Source organism: Pseudorasbora parva, chromosome 18 (genome assembly GCF_024679245.1).
Source record: "Pseudorasbora parva isolate DD20220531a chromosome 18, ASM2467924v1, whole genome shotgun sequence".
Lineage (NCBI taxonomy): Eukaryota > Metazoa > Chordata > Actinopteri > Cypriniformes > Gobionidae > Pseudorasbora > Pseudorasbora parva.
The window spans coordinates 20405561-20424361 of NC_090189.1; the positions used below are offsets into that span (position 1 = coordinate 20405561).

The following is an 18801-nucleotide window of genomic DNA, read 5'->3' on the forward strand; positions in this document are numbered from 1 at the left end:
CTGGTGTTTGCCTTCATGTTCCTCAAATTACAGCGCGGGTTTGGAAAAGGCAGCGTTTTTGATTAGAAATAATTAATAGCAGTGGAATTCGGCTTTCCCAGCGGCTTAAGGCTCTGCTATACATTCATTCTTGTTAAATGCTGACAAACGTATTTGCCGTTACAATTTGCCCTCACTACATTGTCTGGTTTATCTCCACAGATTGTGAGTGTCGGCAAGCATGTCAAAGGCTACCATTACATCATGGCAAATTTGGTGAGCTAAACTGTATTCCTTTATCGCCTTATTCTCCCTGTCAGCTTGTCCTCCTTTCATGTTCTGTTTTATCTCTTACTTTCTACATATTCCTCTTCACTCTACTGGTCTCTCTCGCTCACTCTCTCTCTCTTAGTTGTCTTGGCCTTGCTGTCTCCTGCCCTTCCTCATTCTTTTTCTTTCTTAATCCTCACTTTTCTTTAAGCAAGATACGTCAATTTGAGAGACTAATTCGTATTCCAGTGAGCGGTGGTGACAGTGTTTTAATGATGCTGGGAGCTGCAGAGCATGCTCTCTCTCTCTGCTCTCTGGCTGTGCACGGAATTGGCTCACAGAGGCGAGCTGGATATGAATGTTTGTGGAATTTCTCTTATCGTAGCGCTGCATTGCCAACTACGTTTTAATAATCTTCCTCCCTCTCTCTCTCTCCCTCTCTCGCGCTCTTTCTCTCTCTGTATTTCTTACTATTTCCCCTTCTTTGCTCTGGCAGGGTTTTAAAGACATCAATCTGGAGCGTTTCATGCATGGGGGAGCCAATGTGACAGGCTTTCAGCTGGTGGACTTCAGCAATCCCATGGTTATTAAACTCATGCAGCGCTGGAACAAGCTGGACCAGCGCGAGTACCCCGGTTCTGACGCACCACCCAAGGTACTGTTGCACGGCCCGGTCCAGTGTGGAACCACTTTGAAACTAGATATATAAGCATAAATGCGCAAACGCATGTCCCTGTTTGAATCCTTTCTGCCACTTTAGGGATCTCTCAAATCTCCATAAAGAGTCTGATGATCACATCCAATGCTTTTATATGCATTTGTCATAGTTGAGTAAGGCAGAAAAATTTAATCTCCATGATTAATGGATGGATGGATGGATGGATGGATGGATGGATGGATGGATGGATGGATGGATGGATGGATGGATGGATGGATGGATGGTTGGTTAGAAAGGGTTGGTTGGTTGGTTGTTTAGAAAGGATGGATAGGAGGGATGGTGAAGGAAAGGATGGATGGATGGATGGATGGATGGATGGATGGATGGATGGATGGAAGAAAAGAAAGGAAATGTTGGTTAGAAAAATGGATGAGAGGGAGGGTGGGTGGAAAAATAAAAATAAAAGATAAATGGGTGGGTTGCGGAAGGTAAGAAGTGTTGGGAAGGAAGGATAGGTGGAAGGAAGAAAGGATGGTTGGATAAGATGGGTGGGTGGAAGGAAGGAAGGAAGGAAGGAAGGAAGGAAGGATGGATGGATGGATGGATGGATGGATAGATAAGAGGGATGGTGGTAGAAAGGAAATATGGATGGATGGATGGATAGATAAGAGGGATGGTGGTAGAAAGGAAATATGGATGGATGGATGGATGGATGGATGGATGGATGGATGGATGGATGGATGGATGGATGGATGGATGGATGGATAGATGGAAAGGGTTGGTTGTTTAGAAAGGATGGATAGGAGGGATGGTGGAAGAAAGGAAAAATTGGATGGATGGATGGATGGATGGATGGATGGATGGGTGGATGGATGGGTGGAAGAAAAGAAAGGAAATGTTGGTTAGAAAAAATGGATGGGATGGAGGGTGGGTGGGTGGAAAAATAAAATATAAATGGGTGGGTTGCGAAAGGTAAGAAGGGTTGGGAAGGAAGGATAGGTGGAAGGAAGAAAGGATGGGTGGATAAGGTGGGTGGAAGGAAGGAAGGAAGGAAGGAAGGAAGGAAGGAAGGAAGGAAGGAAGGAAGGAAGGAAGGAAGGAAGGAAGGAAGGAAGGAAGGAAGGAAGGAAGGAAGGAAATTTAGACAAAGGAAGAAAAGGAAGGGAGGATGGATGGATGGATGGAAAGAAGGAAGAAAATGCTGATGTATAGATGAAAGGAAGGAAAGAGGGATGAAAGGTTGAAAAATGGATGGTTTGCTTTGTGGAGGGGTAGTTGCATGGATAGGGGAAAGGCGGGATGGATGGATGGATAGATAGATATTTTTTCAATTGCTAATTTTATACCTGAACTGATTAATATCAAAGACAGAACCTCAAGAAATTGTGCCGATGTATTCAAGTAATATTCTTGCATAGAAGACACAGTGTAAGAAGTCGAGCGTGTATATTATACACCTACATTATCATAAGCTGTCTCATTCATTCTAGTCTCGCCAGCCGAATCCTGCTCGTGATTTGATATGCCTGTTCATGTCTGTGCCGGGAAAGCGAGGTTTTTGTTTATTCATTTTCACTGGGACTCACTTTCCCCTTTGGGGCCTGATGAGGATGACATTCTTTGGAGGGCGGTTACATTGATCCCCGCCTGGTGATGCGCCGCGGTAACGGAAATCCCTTTGGCGTGGCCTGAGGGGACATCGCTTTAACAGGCGGCTGCTCCTCACTGCACACCGCCGGCCAGAGCAGGATGATGGGGAGCGACGTCCACGGACTTGCAAGCAGGGTGTAAATGAGATACTGTGGTCCAGCCATGTCAACACATGCTCGGATCCACATATATGCTCCACAGACGGCCCTGTGGTATTTCGATCTCTTTCATCCCAAATACAAGCTACTCCCATAAGCCCTTCTCAGACAGCGGCACGACCGACGCCCCAAAACCTCATCAAATCTCTGAGCTGTTAGCTTTTCCTGCTGAGGCTATTGTGAGAGTCCTGAAGGCACTATCTAGTGAGGACACACTTTCTCCAGGGATCAATCTGTGTGTTTTAGGGCTTTCGCCGATGTGATTAAACTGCAACTATTGTAATACTTCCTTTCTGTCCTGTGGGAGTCAGTAACCTAACACCATCTTTGATAATTAATGTTGGGCCATGAAACCCTGGGAAGACTAAATATAAACACATTGCCTTAAAGGGACAGTTCACTCAAAAATGAAAATCTTATTATTTATGTGCATTCAGTGAAATGCTTCTTGAGCAGCAAATCGGCATATTAGAATAATTTCTGAAGGATCATGGGACACTGAAGACTGGAGTAATGATGCTGACATTTCATCACAGGAATAAATGACATTTTAAAATATTAAAATAGATTGCAATGATATTTGTGACTCTGGACCACAAAACCAGTCATAAGTGAGCATATACATGCATACATTTTATGAGTCAAAATGATCTTTTATGCCAAAAATCATTAGGGTATTAAGTAAAGATCATGTTCCATGAAGATATTTTGTAAATTTCCTACCGTAAATATATCAAACTTGTATTATTAGTAGTATTATGCGTTGCTAAGGACTTTATTTGGACAACTTTAAAGGTGACTTTCTCAATATTTTGATTTTTTGCACCCTCAGATTCCAGATTTTCAAAGTTATATCTTGGCCAAGTATTGTCCTATCCTAACAATCCATACATCAATGTTTTTTTGCAGCCTTGTTGAATATAAGAGTCTTTTTAAATGCATAAGAAAAATCTTACCGACCACATAATTTTTGAATGGTAGTGTATATTCGGGAAAAAAACAGCAAGCAAGTTTGAAACGACATCATTTTTAGATGAACTATCCCTTTAAATACTTTCTTCAATGTCCTGTTAACTCTCTCTTGATTTCTGTCTGGCTTTGTCGTTCCATCTTTTGCTCCCCGTATGCAGCCCAGGGGTCGTTCTGTGTGTTTTGTGTTATGTTTGTACCGGTCTAAATGGATTCAGCTCTTACCGCACACTCGATACCTACTGATGGAATTCCAAAAATCATCTCAGCACTGCAAGAGTGTGTGAACACTTTTTGTTCTTTAACCGTCCGCTTGTATTTAAGAGCAGCTCAGGTGACCTTGTCTGACTCAGTTTGATGACGTCATGCTCTCTAAAATAGCAATGAAAAACACAACAGCAGATGAAAAACAAGGGCATGAAGCGTCAGTCCTCTAAAGGACAAACGCAGCTCGTGCCGGGCTGCGGTTTGTTTCCTTTGTAAAAAATACCGTACGTTGCCTGCAGTGATTCATTCTGTGCCGTTTTATCTCAGCGAGGCAGAGAGAAAAAGCACAAGCCACTTATTGGTGCAATCAGGGCAGCCTCCGATAGCAGCTGACTGGCCCTCCCCCCACTCCCACCCACCAGAATCCGAACAGGAAGCGCCTCATAGCTACTGTGTCAGAGCTCACTGACTTCACATGCTCTGCCTGCTCCTAATATGTGCAGTGACAAGCATGTGCATTTCTGTTTTTGGTTTGTCCCTTGCTCTCTATTTTTGTTTTGTTTTTTCCTTGATGCAGCTGCAAAACACAGACCACTGTCTGATTCCACTTGGCTGTCCTCTGCTCGTGAGGACACCAAAACCCATTTTGTTTATTCAACCCTTACAAATTACTTTCATTGGTGTAAACCTAATGTAATCAGGTTGACTGACTGAAATTAAATAAACAGCATTTTGTTATAGAAGATATTTAATATGCAAAGTGCTTATAAATTAAATTGCACAGGAACATTTATTCTGATTGGTCAATTGCAGTCTTTTTTATATAATGACCACTAAACTATATAATTGGCAGCACTTTCCTGCAAATGTATTTACCATTTGGGGTCGGTACAATTTTTAAAATGTTTTTGAGAGAAGTATATTCTGCTCACCAAGGCTGCATTTATTTGATATTGTAAAATATAATTACAATTAAAAAAGCTTTTTATTTTATTTTATTTTTTAATGTAATTTATTTCTGTGAAGGCAGAGCTGAATTGTCGGCATCATTACTCCACACATGATCCGCACATCGTTGTAAATTCTAATATTCTTATTTGGTGCTCAACAAACATTTATTATGAAGTTGAAAACAGTTCATATTGTTACAGGATTCTTTGAAAGTCCAAAGCAACAGTGTTTATTTGAAATAGAAAATATCTCTAAATCTCTTTTACTGTGACTTAATAAATTGAATGTGTCCTTGCTGAATATTTTTATATATAAAAAAAATCCTTCTGAGCCCAAACATGAAAAACCAAAAGTTAGAGATTAATATAATAATATATTAAATATACTTTTACATATATGTGACCCTGGACCCCAAAACCTGTCATAAGTCACATAGCTGTATTTGTGGCAATAGCCAAAATTAAAAATGATCGTTTTTTTCTTTTAGTAAAGATCATGTTCCATGAAGATATTTAGTACATTTCCTACCGTATATATATATATATATATATATATATATATATATATATATATATATATATATATATATATATATATATATATATATATATATATATATATATATATATATATATATATCTATATATATATCTTATATATATACATTTTTAGTAGTAGTAATATGCATGGCTAAGGACTTAATTTTGACAACTTTAAAGGCATCTTTAATTTTTTTTGCACCCTCAGATTCCAGATTTTCAAATAGTTGTATCTCAGCCAAATATTGGCCTATCCTAACAATCCATACATCAATGGATTATTTATTACAAATCAAATTATTTATTTTGCTTTCAGATGATGTATAAATCTCAATTTCAAAAAAAAATACCCTTATAACTGTTTTTGTGTGTGTATAATTATAATTACATATTATATATACAGGTCCTTCTAAAAAAATTAGCATATTGTGATAAAGTTCATTATTTTCCATAATGTAATGATAAAAATTCAACTGTCATATATTTTAGATTCATTGCACACCAACTGAAATATTTCAGGTCATTTATTTTTTTAATACTGATGATTTTGGCATACAACTCATGAAAACCCCTGAAAATCTCAAAAAATTTGCATATCATGAAAAGGTTCTCTAAACGAGCTATTAACCTAATCATCTGAATCAATTAATTAACTCTAAACACCTGCAAAAGATTCCTGAGGCTTTGTAAAACTCCCAGCCTGGTTCATTACTCAAAACCGCAATCATGGGTAAGACTACCGACCTGACTGCTGTCCAGAAGGCCATCATTGACACCCTCAAGCGAGAGGGTAAGACACAGAAAGAAATTTCTGAACGAATAGGCTGAATAGCCAGAGTGCTGTATCAAGGCACCTCAGTGGGAAGTCTGTGGGAAGAAAAAAGTGTGGCAAAAAACGCTGCACAACGAGAAGAGGTGACCGGACCCTGAGGAAGATTGTGGAGAAGGACCGATTCCAGACCTTGGGGCACCCGCGGAAGCAGTGGACTGAGTCTGGAGTAGAAACATTCAAAGCCACCTTGACAGGCGTGTGCAGGAAATGGGCTACAGTTGCCGCATTCCCCAGGTCAAGCCACTTTTGGCCTACAGAGAAGCAGCACTGGACTGTTGCTCAGTGGTCCAAAGTACTTTTTTCGGATGAAAGCAAATTTTGCATGACATTCGGAAATCAAGGTGCCAGAGTCTGAAGGAAGACTGGGGAGAAGGAAATGCCAAAATGCCTGAAGTCCAGTGTCAAGTACCCACAGTCAGGGATGGTCTGGGGTGCCATGTCAGCTGCTGGTGTTGGTCCACTGTGTTTTATCAAGGGCAGGGTCAATGCAGCGAGCTATCAGGAGATTTTGGAGCACTTCATGCTTCCATCTGTTGAAAAGCTTTATGGAGATGAAGATTTCGTTTTTTTGCACGACCTGGCACCTGCTCACAGTGCCAAAACCACTGGTAAATGGTTTACTGACCATGGTATTACTGTGCTCAATTGGCCTGCCAACTCTCCTGACCTGAACCCCATAGAGAATCTGTGGGATATTGTGAAGAGAAAGTTGAGAGACGCAAGACCCAACACTCTGGATGAGCTTAAGGCCGCTATCGAAGCATCCTGGGCCTCCTTAACACCTCAGCAGTGCCACAGGCTGATTGCCTCCATGCCACGCCGCATTGAAGCAGTCATTTCTGCAAAAGGATTCACGACCAAGTATTGAGTGCATAACTGAACATGATTATTTGAACGTTGACTTTTTTGTATTAAAAACACTTTTCTTTTATTGGTCGGGTGAAATATGCTAATTTTTTGAGATTTTTTTTTCATGAGCTGTATGCCAAAATCATCAGTATTAAAACAATAAAAGACCTGAAATATTTCAGTTGGTGTACAATGAATCTAAAATATATGAAAGTTTAATTTTTATCATTACATTATGGAAAAGTGTGTATAAAGTGTGTGTGTGTGTATATATATATATATATATATATATATATATATATATATATATATATATATATATATATATATATATATATATATATATATATATATATATATATATATATATATATATATATACATTTTACAATAATGTTACATGTTAACATCAATGAAAGCTAATAAGTCATGTTAAATTATTCATATACTAAAATATTTTTAACATTTCAAATTTGATCTATTAACATTATAATTATAAATTATAAATTAACTAACTATAAATGTAGAGATTAACTTTAACTAGATTAATAAATGGTGTAAAATTAATTGTCATTTCATGATACCTAATACACTAACTAATGTTGACAAACTGTACCCTTAAGACCCATTACTGTATATGTATATGTTGACCTTTCCATGACCCTCTGTTTCTGTAGTACACTTCGGCTCTGACATACGATGGAGTGATGGTGATGGCAGAAGCCTTCCGGAATCTTCGCAGACAGAAGGTGGACATCTCCCGCAGGGGCAACGCCGGGGACTGCCTGGCCAACCCCGCTGCACCCTGGAACCAAGGCATCGACATGGAACGCACACTCAAACAGGTCACATGCACAGATGAGCAAATGCAGGCTTTATATTAGATGGGAAATATGGGCTTTGTGAAGTGCTTCCACGGGGGGAAGACAGACAGCTGAAATAAATGTCTTATGGAAAAAAACAAGGCAGCGAGGTGATAGAGGGCCAGTAATCGACGATCTGAAAAATGTGAAATGTCCAAATTTGAACTGGTGGAGAGTGGAAAATGACAGGGGAAATGGAAAGGTGTAATAGAGAAAACTATAAGGATGGAGAGAGCGAGAACCGAAGCAGCAGAGAGAAAACAAGAAAACATGACAGATAGAACACAGTAAGAGCAAAAGCAAAAGAAGTGTGATGTTGTGTAGGGTGGGGTTTCTCAAACTTGCTTTAATCCAAAGCTATTTACAGCCCTTTATAAATACTGGTGCTTATAAATGCGTCATTTATCACAACGTTCATGTCAAACATATATAAATACTTTAAATAACTGAATCGTTTTATCAGCAGGAAATGACTAAATTGATTAGAATTATATACAGCTAAATATACGTTTGAAAACGTCTCTCCCACATTTTACCTGCTCTGCTGCTGCCTTACTAAAAGTGTCCGGGCAGAATCTATGAGCCTTTAGTGTTTTTTATACTTTTTTTAATCCTGATGTGAGCTCAGCAATTTACAGTATAATTTCGCTTATAATTTGGCTCTGTATCGCTTGCAGCGGTTTTCAGATTTTCATTTTGTTATTCATAGTTCAAAGAATTTTTTTGGTTATGTTAGATGAATTCCCGTTTGAGAAACACTGATGTTGGGTAATACTTCCAGAAGAAAGTGATGTTAAAGTTTAAGAAAGTAAGCGAATGTGTAAATGAAAGTGTTTTGAGGTGCTTTGCAGTGGGTGGATAAGCTGTAATTACATTGTTTATCACTGTAATCCAGGTGCGCCTCCAAGGATTAACAGGAAATGTCCAATTCGACCACTACGGGCGCCGAGTCAACTACACAATGGATGTTTTCGAATTAAAAAGTAACGGCCCCAGAAGGGTAAGATGTCATTCTTGTCGCAAGCATTGCAGAAGTCACCGCAGACCTTTTTTTTTTCTTTTTTTTTCTTTTTTTTTTTTGGTAAAACGTCCACTTTGATATTGTATATCTGACAAAAAAGATGTGCTTGTCGGGGTGCTTCTGTCTGTATTCATCTTTGATTCTGAGAAAGTGTAACCATGCTTTGCTTTTGGTCTGTCTCTCTACATCTGTCGAGTGTCATTTCAGTATAATTCATTGTCTTTCTCAATGTGCTTAACACTCTGTGCTTCACTTGATGCAGCTGTTTCTGTGAGAACAATCCCTGGAGACCCTGATGAGTCTTCATTATATTATAGTCAGCGTTTTCTTTTTGTACAGTGTAACATCTTTTACTTCTCTTACAGTACTTCACTGCATACTCATTTCATGCAGATATGCATCTCTTTACATGGTGAAAATGGTTTTAAAGCCATTTTAGATGCCTTATAAACCCATATGAATCATTGTCCACGTAGACACTGCAGCTAAATTCAGCTGTCAATTCACCTTTTAGTGCTTCCTGTTCTGTACACACATTTCAGTATCTACAACTGAATTAACTCCCGAGAAATGCTGACAACCGCATTTGCACAAATTCTATGCAGCGGGTACGGAACCGAAGCGAACAACTAGTTGTAATGATGTATTTTTCAGTCTGAGATGTTTCTCTTCTGTGTGTGCGGGGCACAAAATCACATGGAGCTTTGACGCGATCTTGTTGCCAGCTCTTGCTAGAAAAACGAACAACAAGCCCATAGAAAAAACAAGAGAAAAAAAAATGTAATCGGAATTTAAGCCAAAATATCGCGATCCACAACTGCTGACATAATAGCTTCATAAACGCGATAACATTGTGAGCCAAGCTTAAAGGCCCACTGAAGTCCCTTGAAACGCGCCGCATTATTCAATGTGTTGACGTAATTTCCCCAAAAACGGCTCATGCTGTTAGCAACTCCTCCCCTTTTTTGAAGCAGCCAATAGCGTTTTTTAGTTCACAGTTTGACTAGAGCCTTTCTGTTTGGTAAAGCCAGTTTCCTCGAACTATTTTTCATCATAATCTCCTCCATATCGCTTTGAAATGCAGCATTCTGTGCAGAATTCAAAGCGGTCGATATGTTTGGTTGCCTGCGCCGACTCGCGCATATGATCCGCGCTGCGCTCTCGTGTCTGTACTCTAACTTTAGACCAGAGCCGTTGGTGTGTGTGACTTAATTCGCCTCAACTGAAAGCATATTTACACTGAATCGTTTCCTGTCGCATATATAGTGTGCCATGTGCCTTTCATCATGTAGAAATTAGTAAATGTTTTAATAACTGACCGATTTCAGCAGCAATTTCAGCAGTTTAGGGGGCAGGCATAATATTCTTGAGAGCATTTTGATTGGACAGAAGATTTGATGAGAAGGTAAAGTCTGCAATGATGTCCTCGGTATCTGACCTGCGATTCGTTTTAACAGAAGTGAGAGACTACGTTTTGAATGCTTATTGATAATTTTAAGACTGACATAGTCATACTAAAAGCTAAAAAACTTCAAAACTTCAAATTTTGATTTTTATGAAATTTTAAACATAAATGGACATGGCAACACTGCAAGAGAGCAGCCTTTATAGGCATAAACAAAACACGACTTAAATCTGCTGAACAAATAGCTGAAGTTTTTTTCACTGTAATATTACTTGGGTCAGAATACGCGAGACGTGATATATCGCAGTTTCGGGAGTGATTTGTGTTCCAATACACACAGAATAAAAAATTTAAAAAAACTGGATACATATGTCGCAACATGACATTTACGAATGTCATATTGCTCATCACAAAATTATAAGAGAAGTTTTTAAATGCAGTTAATTACAACCAAATGTACAGTTTTAAAATAATACACAAAGGTCAGCCTTGAATGGTCTGGTGGTTTTAGCAGCAGAGCTATGTACATACCATAAGGTCTCGTGTCACACAACTTCTTCTGAAGTTATGAGGAGCCCTCTGCCTCTGGCGTGCTTTATGGAGTGTGGCGGCTCCTGGCTGCTGTTGGGCAGCGCACCGGGGGAAGAGTGATGGGAAAAAGAGAAGGAGGGGAGCACTGTTGTCAGCCGCCAGGGCTTGGCAGCCATTTATCAGGCAGTCGTGAGCCCCGCTTTAGGCGGATGCTGGAGCCTGGCTCTTCTTTCTCCCGTTCATCTGGGTCTCGTAAGGACACGGGCACACGCCGCTGCTCGTGTCTCTTCTGCATGACAGTTTTTCACCCCACAGCAAAAAGTTACACACAGCAACACAGTTTTCTTAATCCACCAATATAACAGCGTACATATTTAGCATCTATATAAACTCTACCATTTAAAGCTTTTTGAAAAAAGTCATTTATTTGATTAAAATTTTTTAAATATTTTTATATATTTTAACATGTAATCCTTTAATGGCAAAGCTCATTTTCAGCAGCCATTACGCCAGTCTTTAGTGTCACAGGATCCTTCAGAAATCATTCTAATAGGCTGATTTGCTGCTTATTTCTTATTATTATCAATGTTGAATTTATTTATTTAATTAGTTTATTTATCAGGGACAATGTCCAAAATACATTAATCTTACGGAAAGATGTTTTGTACCAGAATTAGCTAATGCTAGTTTGCATCTGCAGTCCCCCGGCAGGTGCACACCATATTAAAACATTACATTACAATGACTTTCAGCATAGCACTAACAAATACATACAATATTAGAAAAACACTAATCAAAATGTTTTTTTGTTTTGTTTTTCGAATTACAAATGCCATCAGTTTTAATCCGTGCTGAAATAAAGTATTTGATTCTTTAAAAAAATAAAATAACCCCAAACTTTTGAACAGTAGTTTACTTTGTCTTAAAGTCTTAAAGGATAGTTTGTCCAAAAATTATAGTTCAAAAAATGTTTTTTTTCTTCTGTAAAAAACAAAATAAAATATTTTAAATGTATTTTAAGCTATTGTTTTGGACCCCATTGAATTCTATTGTATAGATAAGGAGTAAGATGAATATTTAGCCTAGTTTTGACATCAAATTATTTCTGCTCATTTGCACACACTTGACTATATTGACTTGCTCTCTTTTGGGTCTAGAGTCTCATTCTCGTCTTTGTACGATCTCCAGATTGGATATTGGAATGATGCTGATAAGTTGGTCCTGACCCAGGATCAAGCCTTGCTTCCCAATGAAACGTCTGGCATGGAGAACAGAACCGTGATCGTGACGACTATTATGGTGAGTAGCGGCATTTCCTGAGACTTTATTTGACACATTTTACAATAAAATAATTTGTGGTGTTTGTCCTTCATCTGAAAGCTTCCATACACCAAGAGTCCCTCTCATACACATGGTGAAAACAGGAACATTTCGCAATGGCGATGAATTTCTTCATAACATGCGCACACAAAGATTACGATCCGCAAACACTGCAGAAATTCACAGATGCGCTGTTCATCAAAGCACATTTTCTCTCTCTGTGACCTGTCAGTCATACTGCTGTCCATCCAGATAACCCAAATGTTTTTACGTGTGCTGATTAGCATCTTTCAACAGTGCTGTGTTAAATGTGTGCTGCCATGGCATTGTGAATACGCCGTGTGCATCATCTGCCTTTCTCACCGTCAAAAAGTTACCAGAACTGGTGTCTTTGGCTGTATTTTGTTTTGTTAATTTTGTCCACTGTAATATTATGTTAAAACACTGCATGAATGGGATGCATTCTGTATTTTGGAGATCGTAAATTACAGTATTGTCAGTGTTTATGTACTGATTCAAGGATGTAATGGCCGTTCAGACACATAATTGGTAAATGCTAAGGTTTTGGAGTGTCGCACCTGAAGCCAAATCCTCCTCTTTTCAGCCCCTGGTGAGGAACCCCTTATTAAGAAACTGAACAGATGATGGACTCTGCAGAGGTGAAATCAAGCACTTACTGAAGCACGGACAGACAGAGAAACAAATCAGAACTGAGGGCAAAAACATGGATACTACTACCTGAGCCAAAATGAAAGGAACAATGAGAAATCGAGCCGTGGACGAAGACAAAGACAAGCTCTAATAAGCAACTCAATCATGAATGGAGAAGATGTGATGCCAGAATTGGAAAACTGGATGGACACATGAAAGCCAAATGAAGTCTTTTTCTTTAGTGTCTATATCACATGTATAAAAACAGAAGAACCAGGTTTTTATAGCATGCAGGTTTTGTATATATATAGCACACTGTATATAAAATCATCATTACTGTCTGTTTACATTTATTAAGGATTCTTTTTTTCTCATTGTAATATATACTTCATATTTGTTATAACCTCTTATTTACCATTCATTGTTTCATGATCCTCGTGTCTTTTCGAAACTATGACTTTCTTCGGTTGAATTCCAAAGAAGTTTTGAAGAATGTTCATGCTGCTTATTTTCCATACAATGAATGTGGATGGGGGACCAAAAAAAGCAACATGAAAGCATGTGCTATTTTCCAAGCCTTTTAAAGTTTTACAATGAAATTGAAATCAATATTCATATTCAATGGGAAATCCTACCCTAAAAAATCTTATGGTTATGCTATGGCTATGGTCACCTTTCAGCTTCATTGTGTGGAAAAGAGCAGCTTGGACATACAATAAACGGAAAAAATGAAAGCATCATGATATACACCCGGCGCAGTGCGACATAAGTGTTTTTTTTTTTGCGACGCAGTTATCATTTTCACTTCCAGGGCCATGTTGTTTAAATAGCAAACGCACTCATCTTGTCTCCCATGGACGTGTTGGTCTGAAAACGAGGTGTGTTCAGGCGCATCATTGGTGCGTTGCTATTTTGAGTACTGAAACTGAAAATGACTGAGCCATTGGCCAACATAAAACCTGGTCTAAAGTCAATACTGCAGTATTTTTTGTGCTATTTAAAGGCCGGTTAGTAATATAGGCGCCAAATATATGCGTCCACCACGTACTCTAAAAATTTAAGGATTCATCTCTGGATCAGTCTTTCCACTCGAAAATTCTGCTATGTTACTAGCAAATCTGCCATGGTACAAGCGCAACTGGCTTTTACAGGAAATAAGAGGTGAGACTATGATTGGTTTATTGCACGTTACACCCAAAACACACCCTTGACTCATTAAGAGAATGGGTACATTCCTTTTAGGCTATGCACCTGGCGCGTCAACCTTTTTTTCCTTTTTTTGCTAGCTTACCTTTTGTCGCTAAGCTAGCAAAAGTGGATTCGGAAATGCACCTTCAGACCATGCACACATATTATTAAAATAGACCCCAAAGGCAGTCAGGCTTTGAAACCATAGAATGAAATTTAACTTGGTCACCATCATAGACTGTAAAAAAATATGGACGTAGTCTCCGTGACGTCACCCATAGGATTCCGATAAGCCGTTCTGAAGCTTAAAGTAGAGACGAGCTGGCCACTGCCATCTTGTGAGCGAGTCATCGCGTGTCACTCCCGGATAACAGAAAATGGGCAACAAGGCGGGATGTGCGCGGAGCTTAGGTGACACAATGACTATAGACGGCAGATAAATGGCTATCCACTTGTAACCACGCCCTTAATTATGCAGAACCTTAAGGCTTTATATAACGTAAACGAATGAGTTATAAAAAATCAATGAATGTACAAACAATTTGTACCAGGCTGTAAACATGTTTTTTTCTGCTGTAAAGTTCGCGGGAGGTTGCCGCTTGGTCACCATTCACTTTCATTGTGTGGAAAAGAGCAGCTTGGACATTCTACCTAAATATATCTCCTGTTGTGTTCCACAGAGGAAAGAAAGAAAGCCATGGGTTTCGTAAATCAGATGGTGAATAGGATTTTAGGGTGAATAAATCTTTAAGTTTAGAGGTTGTGAGTGGTAAATCTTTTTTTTTATGCGGTCTTTGTAAGAACATGAATTTACATGACTGGATATATCGCCCACACTTAAGGTCATGGCAGCGACACACGCTAGATTCTTGTTTTTTCTTTTGTTTTTTAAATGTTTTACTTGCAGAAAAACACTGCCCAGGAACATCACTGCCCTGTGTGTGTGAAAAAAGATTTGAGGAGAAGGCTGCATTCTCATACATCAAACAAATTTGAGATGAAACGGATCTTCCGTTGACATTCAGTTTGGAGAGCTCTATTTGCTGTGTGTGAAATATTTAATTCTCCCTACTGGGCTTTCTGCCTTTCATCATTTTAGGCTAGCCATATGGCTTAGAAAATATTTGTAAAAAGAAAAGCAGGTTTTCAGGATTTTTATGTAAATGTTCTGCTTTCTCCTTGCAAGTAAACATTTCTATTTTGCTGCTGTACAGCTCCTGTATTGTTTTAGGTATTGTTTGGTATGACGGCAAATTATAGGCGACTGATGTCTAAGAATGACTGTTTGTGTTCTTGGTGTGGCTTTTTTTTTACAGTTTCTCTGCAATGTAATCCAAGTTGTGCATCATTGCATGTAACAGATTTGCAATAGCAGTTTCCTGTTTAAATATTTGATGTTTGATAAAGACATGCAAGCAATTGTAATAAATTGTAGTAATGTATTTTATGGGTCAGTTATCATTGCTTTGAATCATGTACAGTACATGGTGCACATTTTGTATGCTTTGTGATATTTTAATGCTTGTATGAACCCATTGTTATGGTTTCATACACCTTGTCTTACACTAAAAGAGTTTACCCTGATTGAAAATCTTTATTGGTTTGATTAGAGAATGTGGAAGAATATTGACTCATGTCCATTTAAAAAAGAAATATATATATTCTTATTTCAGTAGTTTCTTTATGGCTTACTTTTGATTAATGAATCAATTAGCTACATGCGAACATAATGGCTGTAATTATCTTTAATAACTCTTCTAAAACAGATTTATTCATCTGTAGCTCCTCAATATATCGTATTGAAATGTAAAAAGCTAATTAAATATAACAGCATGGCTCAATTTCAACACTTGCTGGTTTGCAAAAGTGTAACATGTTGCCCATTGAAAGTGCTTTGTTGTCTTGTTCGTTCAGGAAGGGCCGTATGTAATGCTGAAGAAGAACTGGGAGTTATACGAGGGGAACGAGCAATATGAGGGATACTGCGTGGATCTGGCATTTGAAATCGCTAAACACATTGGTTTCAAGTATAAGATCTCCATCGTGCCTGATGGAAAGTATGGAGCTCGGGACCCAGAGACAAAGATCTGGAATGGGATGGTTGGGGAGCTGGTGTACGGGGTAAATTATTTTCCTCTTACTTTTTGCAGTCTTCTGACTCATTTTGTGATGATGGCATCTGTATGTTTCTGGGACGCATGATTCTTAAAGTATTTTGGCGATAAATGTGAGGGATTTTCATCATTTTGGAGAGGAACGTTAGTTTAGCATGACAGCATTAGGAAAGCATTAGGGTTTTTTGTTACATGTAACTAGATTATGCAATTTAATTACAAAATAAATGTAACTAATCAGTCACGGTTACTGTGAAAAAATGTGTCATTAAACTTGTGAAAATGTTAATGATTACAAAAGGGGTTACATCTGAATCTTTTCTGTAAAAAACTATGATATGTTGAATACCATTCCTTTGTTGCTTTGTCGGTTTTGGTTTTTGATGTGCACGATGCCTCCTGACGTTTAAAGGCCGTTTAGTAAAGCGATGCTGTTCTGATGCTTTTGATTGGCTCTCTTGTTTGAATCTGCACATGTGCTTATTACATCAATCCACATCGCTGCTGAAAGCTTTAGGCTACAACCTGCCTGAGAGTTGCCAGCATGGCGAGTGATAAAAATGTGTTCCAGTGCTGGAAATTAAAAAAACAATTATCAAAAAGTTATCAAATGTAATCAATTACATTTACTTTAGTTACACTACTTCTTACCTTTTAATAGGGTAACATGTAATCTGTAACCTATTACATTTTCTAAGTAATCTTCCCAACACTGACTACAGTTTGGGGGCAAACTTTCTTTAGTTTTAAAGAAATGATATACATTAAATGTGTATTACTTTGATCAAACATGATAGTAAAGATTGCAAAATGTTACAAAAATATTTCAAATAAATTCTGTTCATCAAAGAATCATGAAAAAAACTAGCATGGTTTCCTCAAAATAAGAAGTAACAACAATAATAATAATAATAATAATAAGTAGCACAACCATTTTCAAATGAGATAATAAGAAATGTTTCTTGAACGTCAAATCTGCATATGTGATCCTGGACCACAAGACCATTCATAATGGTTAATTTTTTGAAATTGAGATGTATACATCATCTGAAAGCTGAATAACTAATCTCTGTTGATGTATGGTTTATTAGGACAATATTTGGCTGATATACAATTATTTGAAAAGGGAATCTGAGGGTGCAAAAAAGCTAAATATTTAGAAAATGGCCGTTAAAGTTTTCCAAATGAAGTCGTTAGCAATGCATATTTCTAATAACGATACATTTTGATATATTTACTGTAGGAAATTTACAAAATATATTCATGGAACATGACTTTACTTAATATCTTAATGTTTTTTGGGCATAACAGAAAAATGTTTAATTTTGACCCATACAGTGTATTGTTGGCTATTGCCACAAACATACCCGTGCGACTTATGACTGGTTTTGTGGCCACATATAAGAATGATTTTGTAATGATGCTGCAAATTCACATTGAGTAAATGTTTGATTCTGTGTCTGCTGAAGAGGAAAAAAATAAGTTTTGGTGGCAGATGTTTAATAATGAACAGTTCATACAGCCAATGCTTGTCATCTCATAGATTTTTGCTGAGCACTGGAAAACACAACCCAGATGTCTTTTTTTATTCCTCTTGAAAGTGTCGGACAGTTATGAGAAACTTTAATTTCTTTTTTGGATTAGCCGTACGCGGCCCTGCCGAGGTCTAAAATGTCACTAAGTCACCGACAATAATCTAGTTTTTGGATTTACCATGCAGCAAAACATGCAGCCAGACTTTAAACTCTACCGTTTTTTTCTGTCTTGTGCTGTAAGCATTTTTTTGCCTTGATTAGTTTATCCTTCTCCTCTAAACCTAAACCTCAGTATTAAGCCTCTTGGATTAACTGCTTGGATTTTTTTGGCATTAATATGCAAAGCCTTGTTCAATTAGAGAAGTTGTAAAATGTGATGCGAGGAGAGGTGGGAATCAGCAGATTATGCTTTATTTTCTCTTTTTATTCACTCTTTTCTCGTCTGAATATAATGTTCAAATATGAGATCTCAGCTTTGAGTATAAATATGCAAATATTTAGTGTTGCATCGGATAATCCAGTCAAATGGCTTAGTTAATAAACTTAGCAATGTCACTACGTCTGTTTTGTTTTTAAATAAGTGTGCACAGGAAGTGATTAAAGAAAAAGATTGATATGAAACCTGCTTTTCTTTTGCTCTAGAAAGCGGAAATCGCTGTGGCCCCATTGACTATCACTTTGGTCCGGGAGGAAGTTATAGACTTCTCGAAACCCTTCATGAGCTTGGGCATCTCCATCATGATTAAAAAGCCCCAGAAATCCAAGCCGGGTGTCTTCTCCTTCCTGGACCCGCTGGCCTACGAGATCTGGATGTGCATTGTGTTCGCCTATATCGGCGTGAGCGTGGTGCTCTTCCTGGTCAGCCGCTTCAGCCCGTACGAGTGGCACACCGAGGAGCCCGAGGAGGGCACTGACGGTCTGCCTAGCGACCAGCCCCCCAATGAGTTTGGGATCTTCAACAGTCTCTGGTTCTCCCTGGGAGCCTTCATGCAGCAGGGTTGCGACATCTCGCCCAGGTCAGCAAACGCAAAACACCAAAGAAAATGTTCTTGAGCAAAGTCCTTGAGAGGAAAAAAAAACACGTATAATGCAGTGGAAATTAGCACAGTTA

At 38.3% G+C, this 18801-nt stretch overlaps 1 protein-coding gene across 6 annotated transcripts in view; it reads left to right on the plus strand.

Annotated features, from left to right (window-relative positions):
- The window catches only part of gria4b (glutamate receptor, ionotropic, AMPA 4b), a 104471-nt gene that overhangs the window by 64946 nt on the left and 20724 nt on the right, over positions 1–18801 (plus strand). For 5 of the 6 annotated variants that reach the window (XM_067424292.1, XM_067424290.1, XM_067424291.1 and 2 more), the window contains exons 5-11: positions 202–255; positions 746–904; positions 7740–7907; positions 8821–8925; positions 12071–12181; positions 15956–16162; positions 18333–18706. In XM_067424292.1, coding sequence (XP_067280393.1) covers positions 202–255; positions 746–904; positions 7740–7907; positions 8821–8925; positions 12071–12181; positions 15956–16162; positions 18333–18706 — 1178 coding nt within the window. Of the gene's footprint in view, positions 1–201; positions 256–745; positions 905–7739; positions 7908–8820; positions 8926–12070; positions 12182–12806; positions 15482–15955; positions 16163–18332; positions 18707–18801 lie in introns of those variants that run through there. The other variant, XM_067424294.1, reaches the window with a different exon arrangement.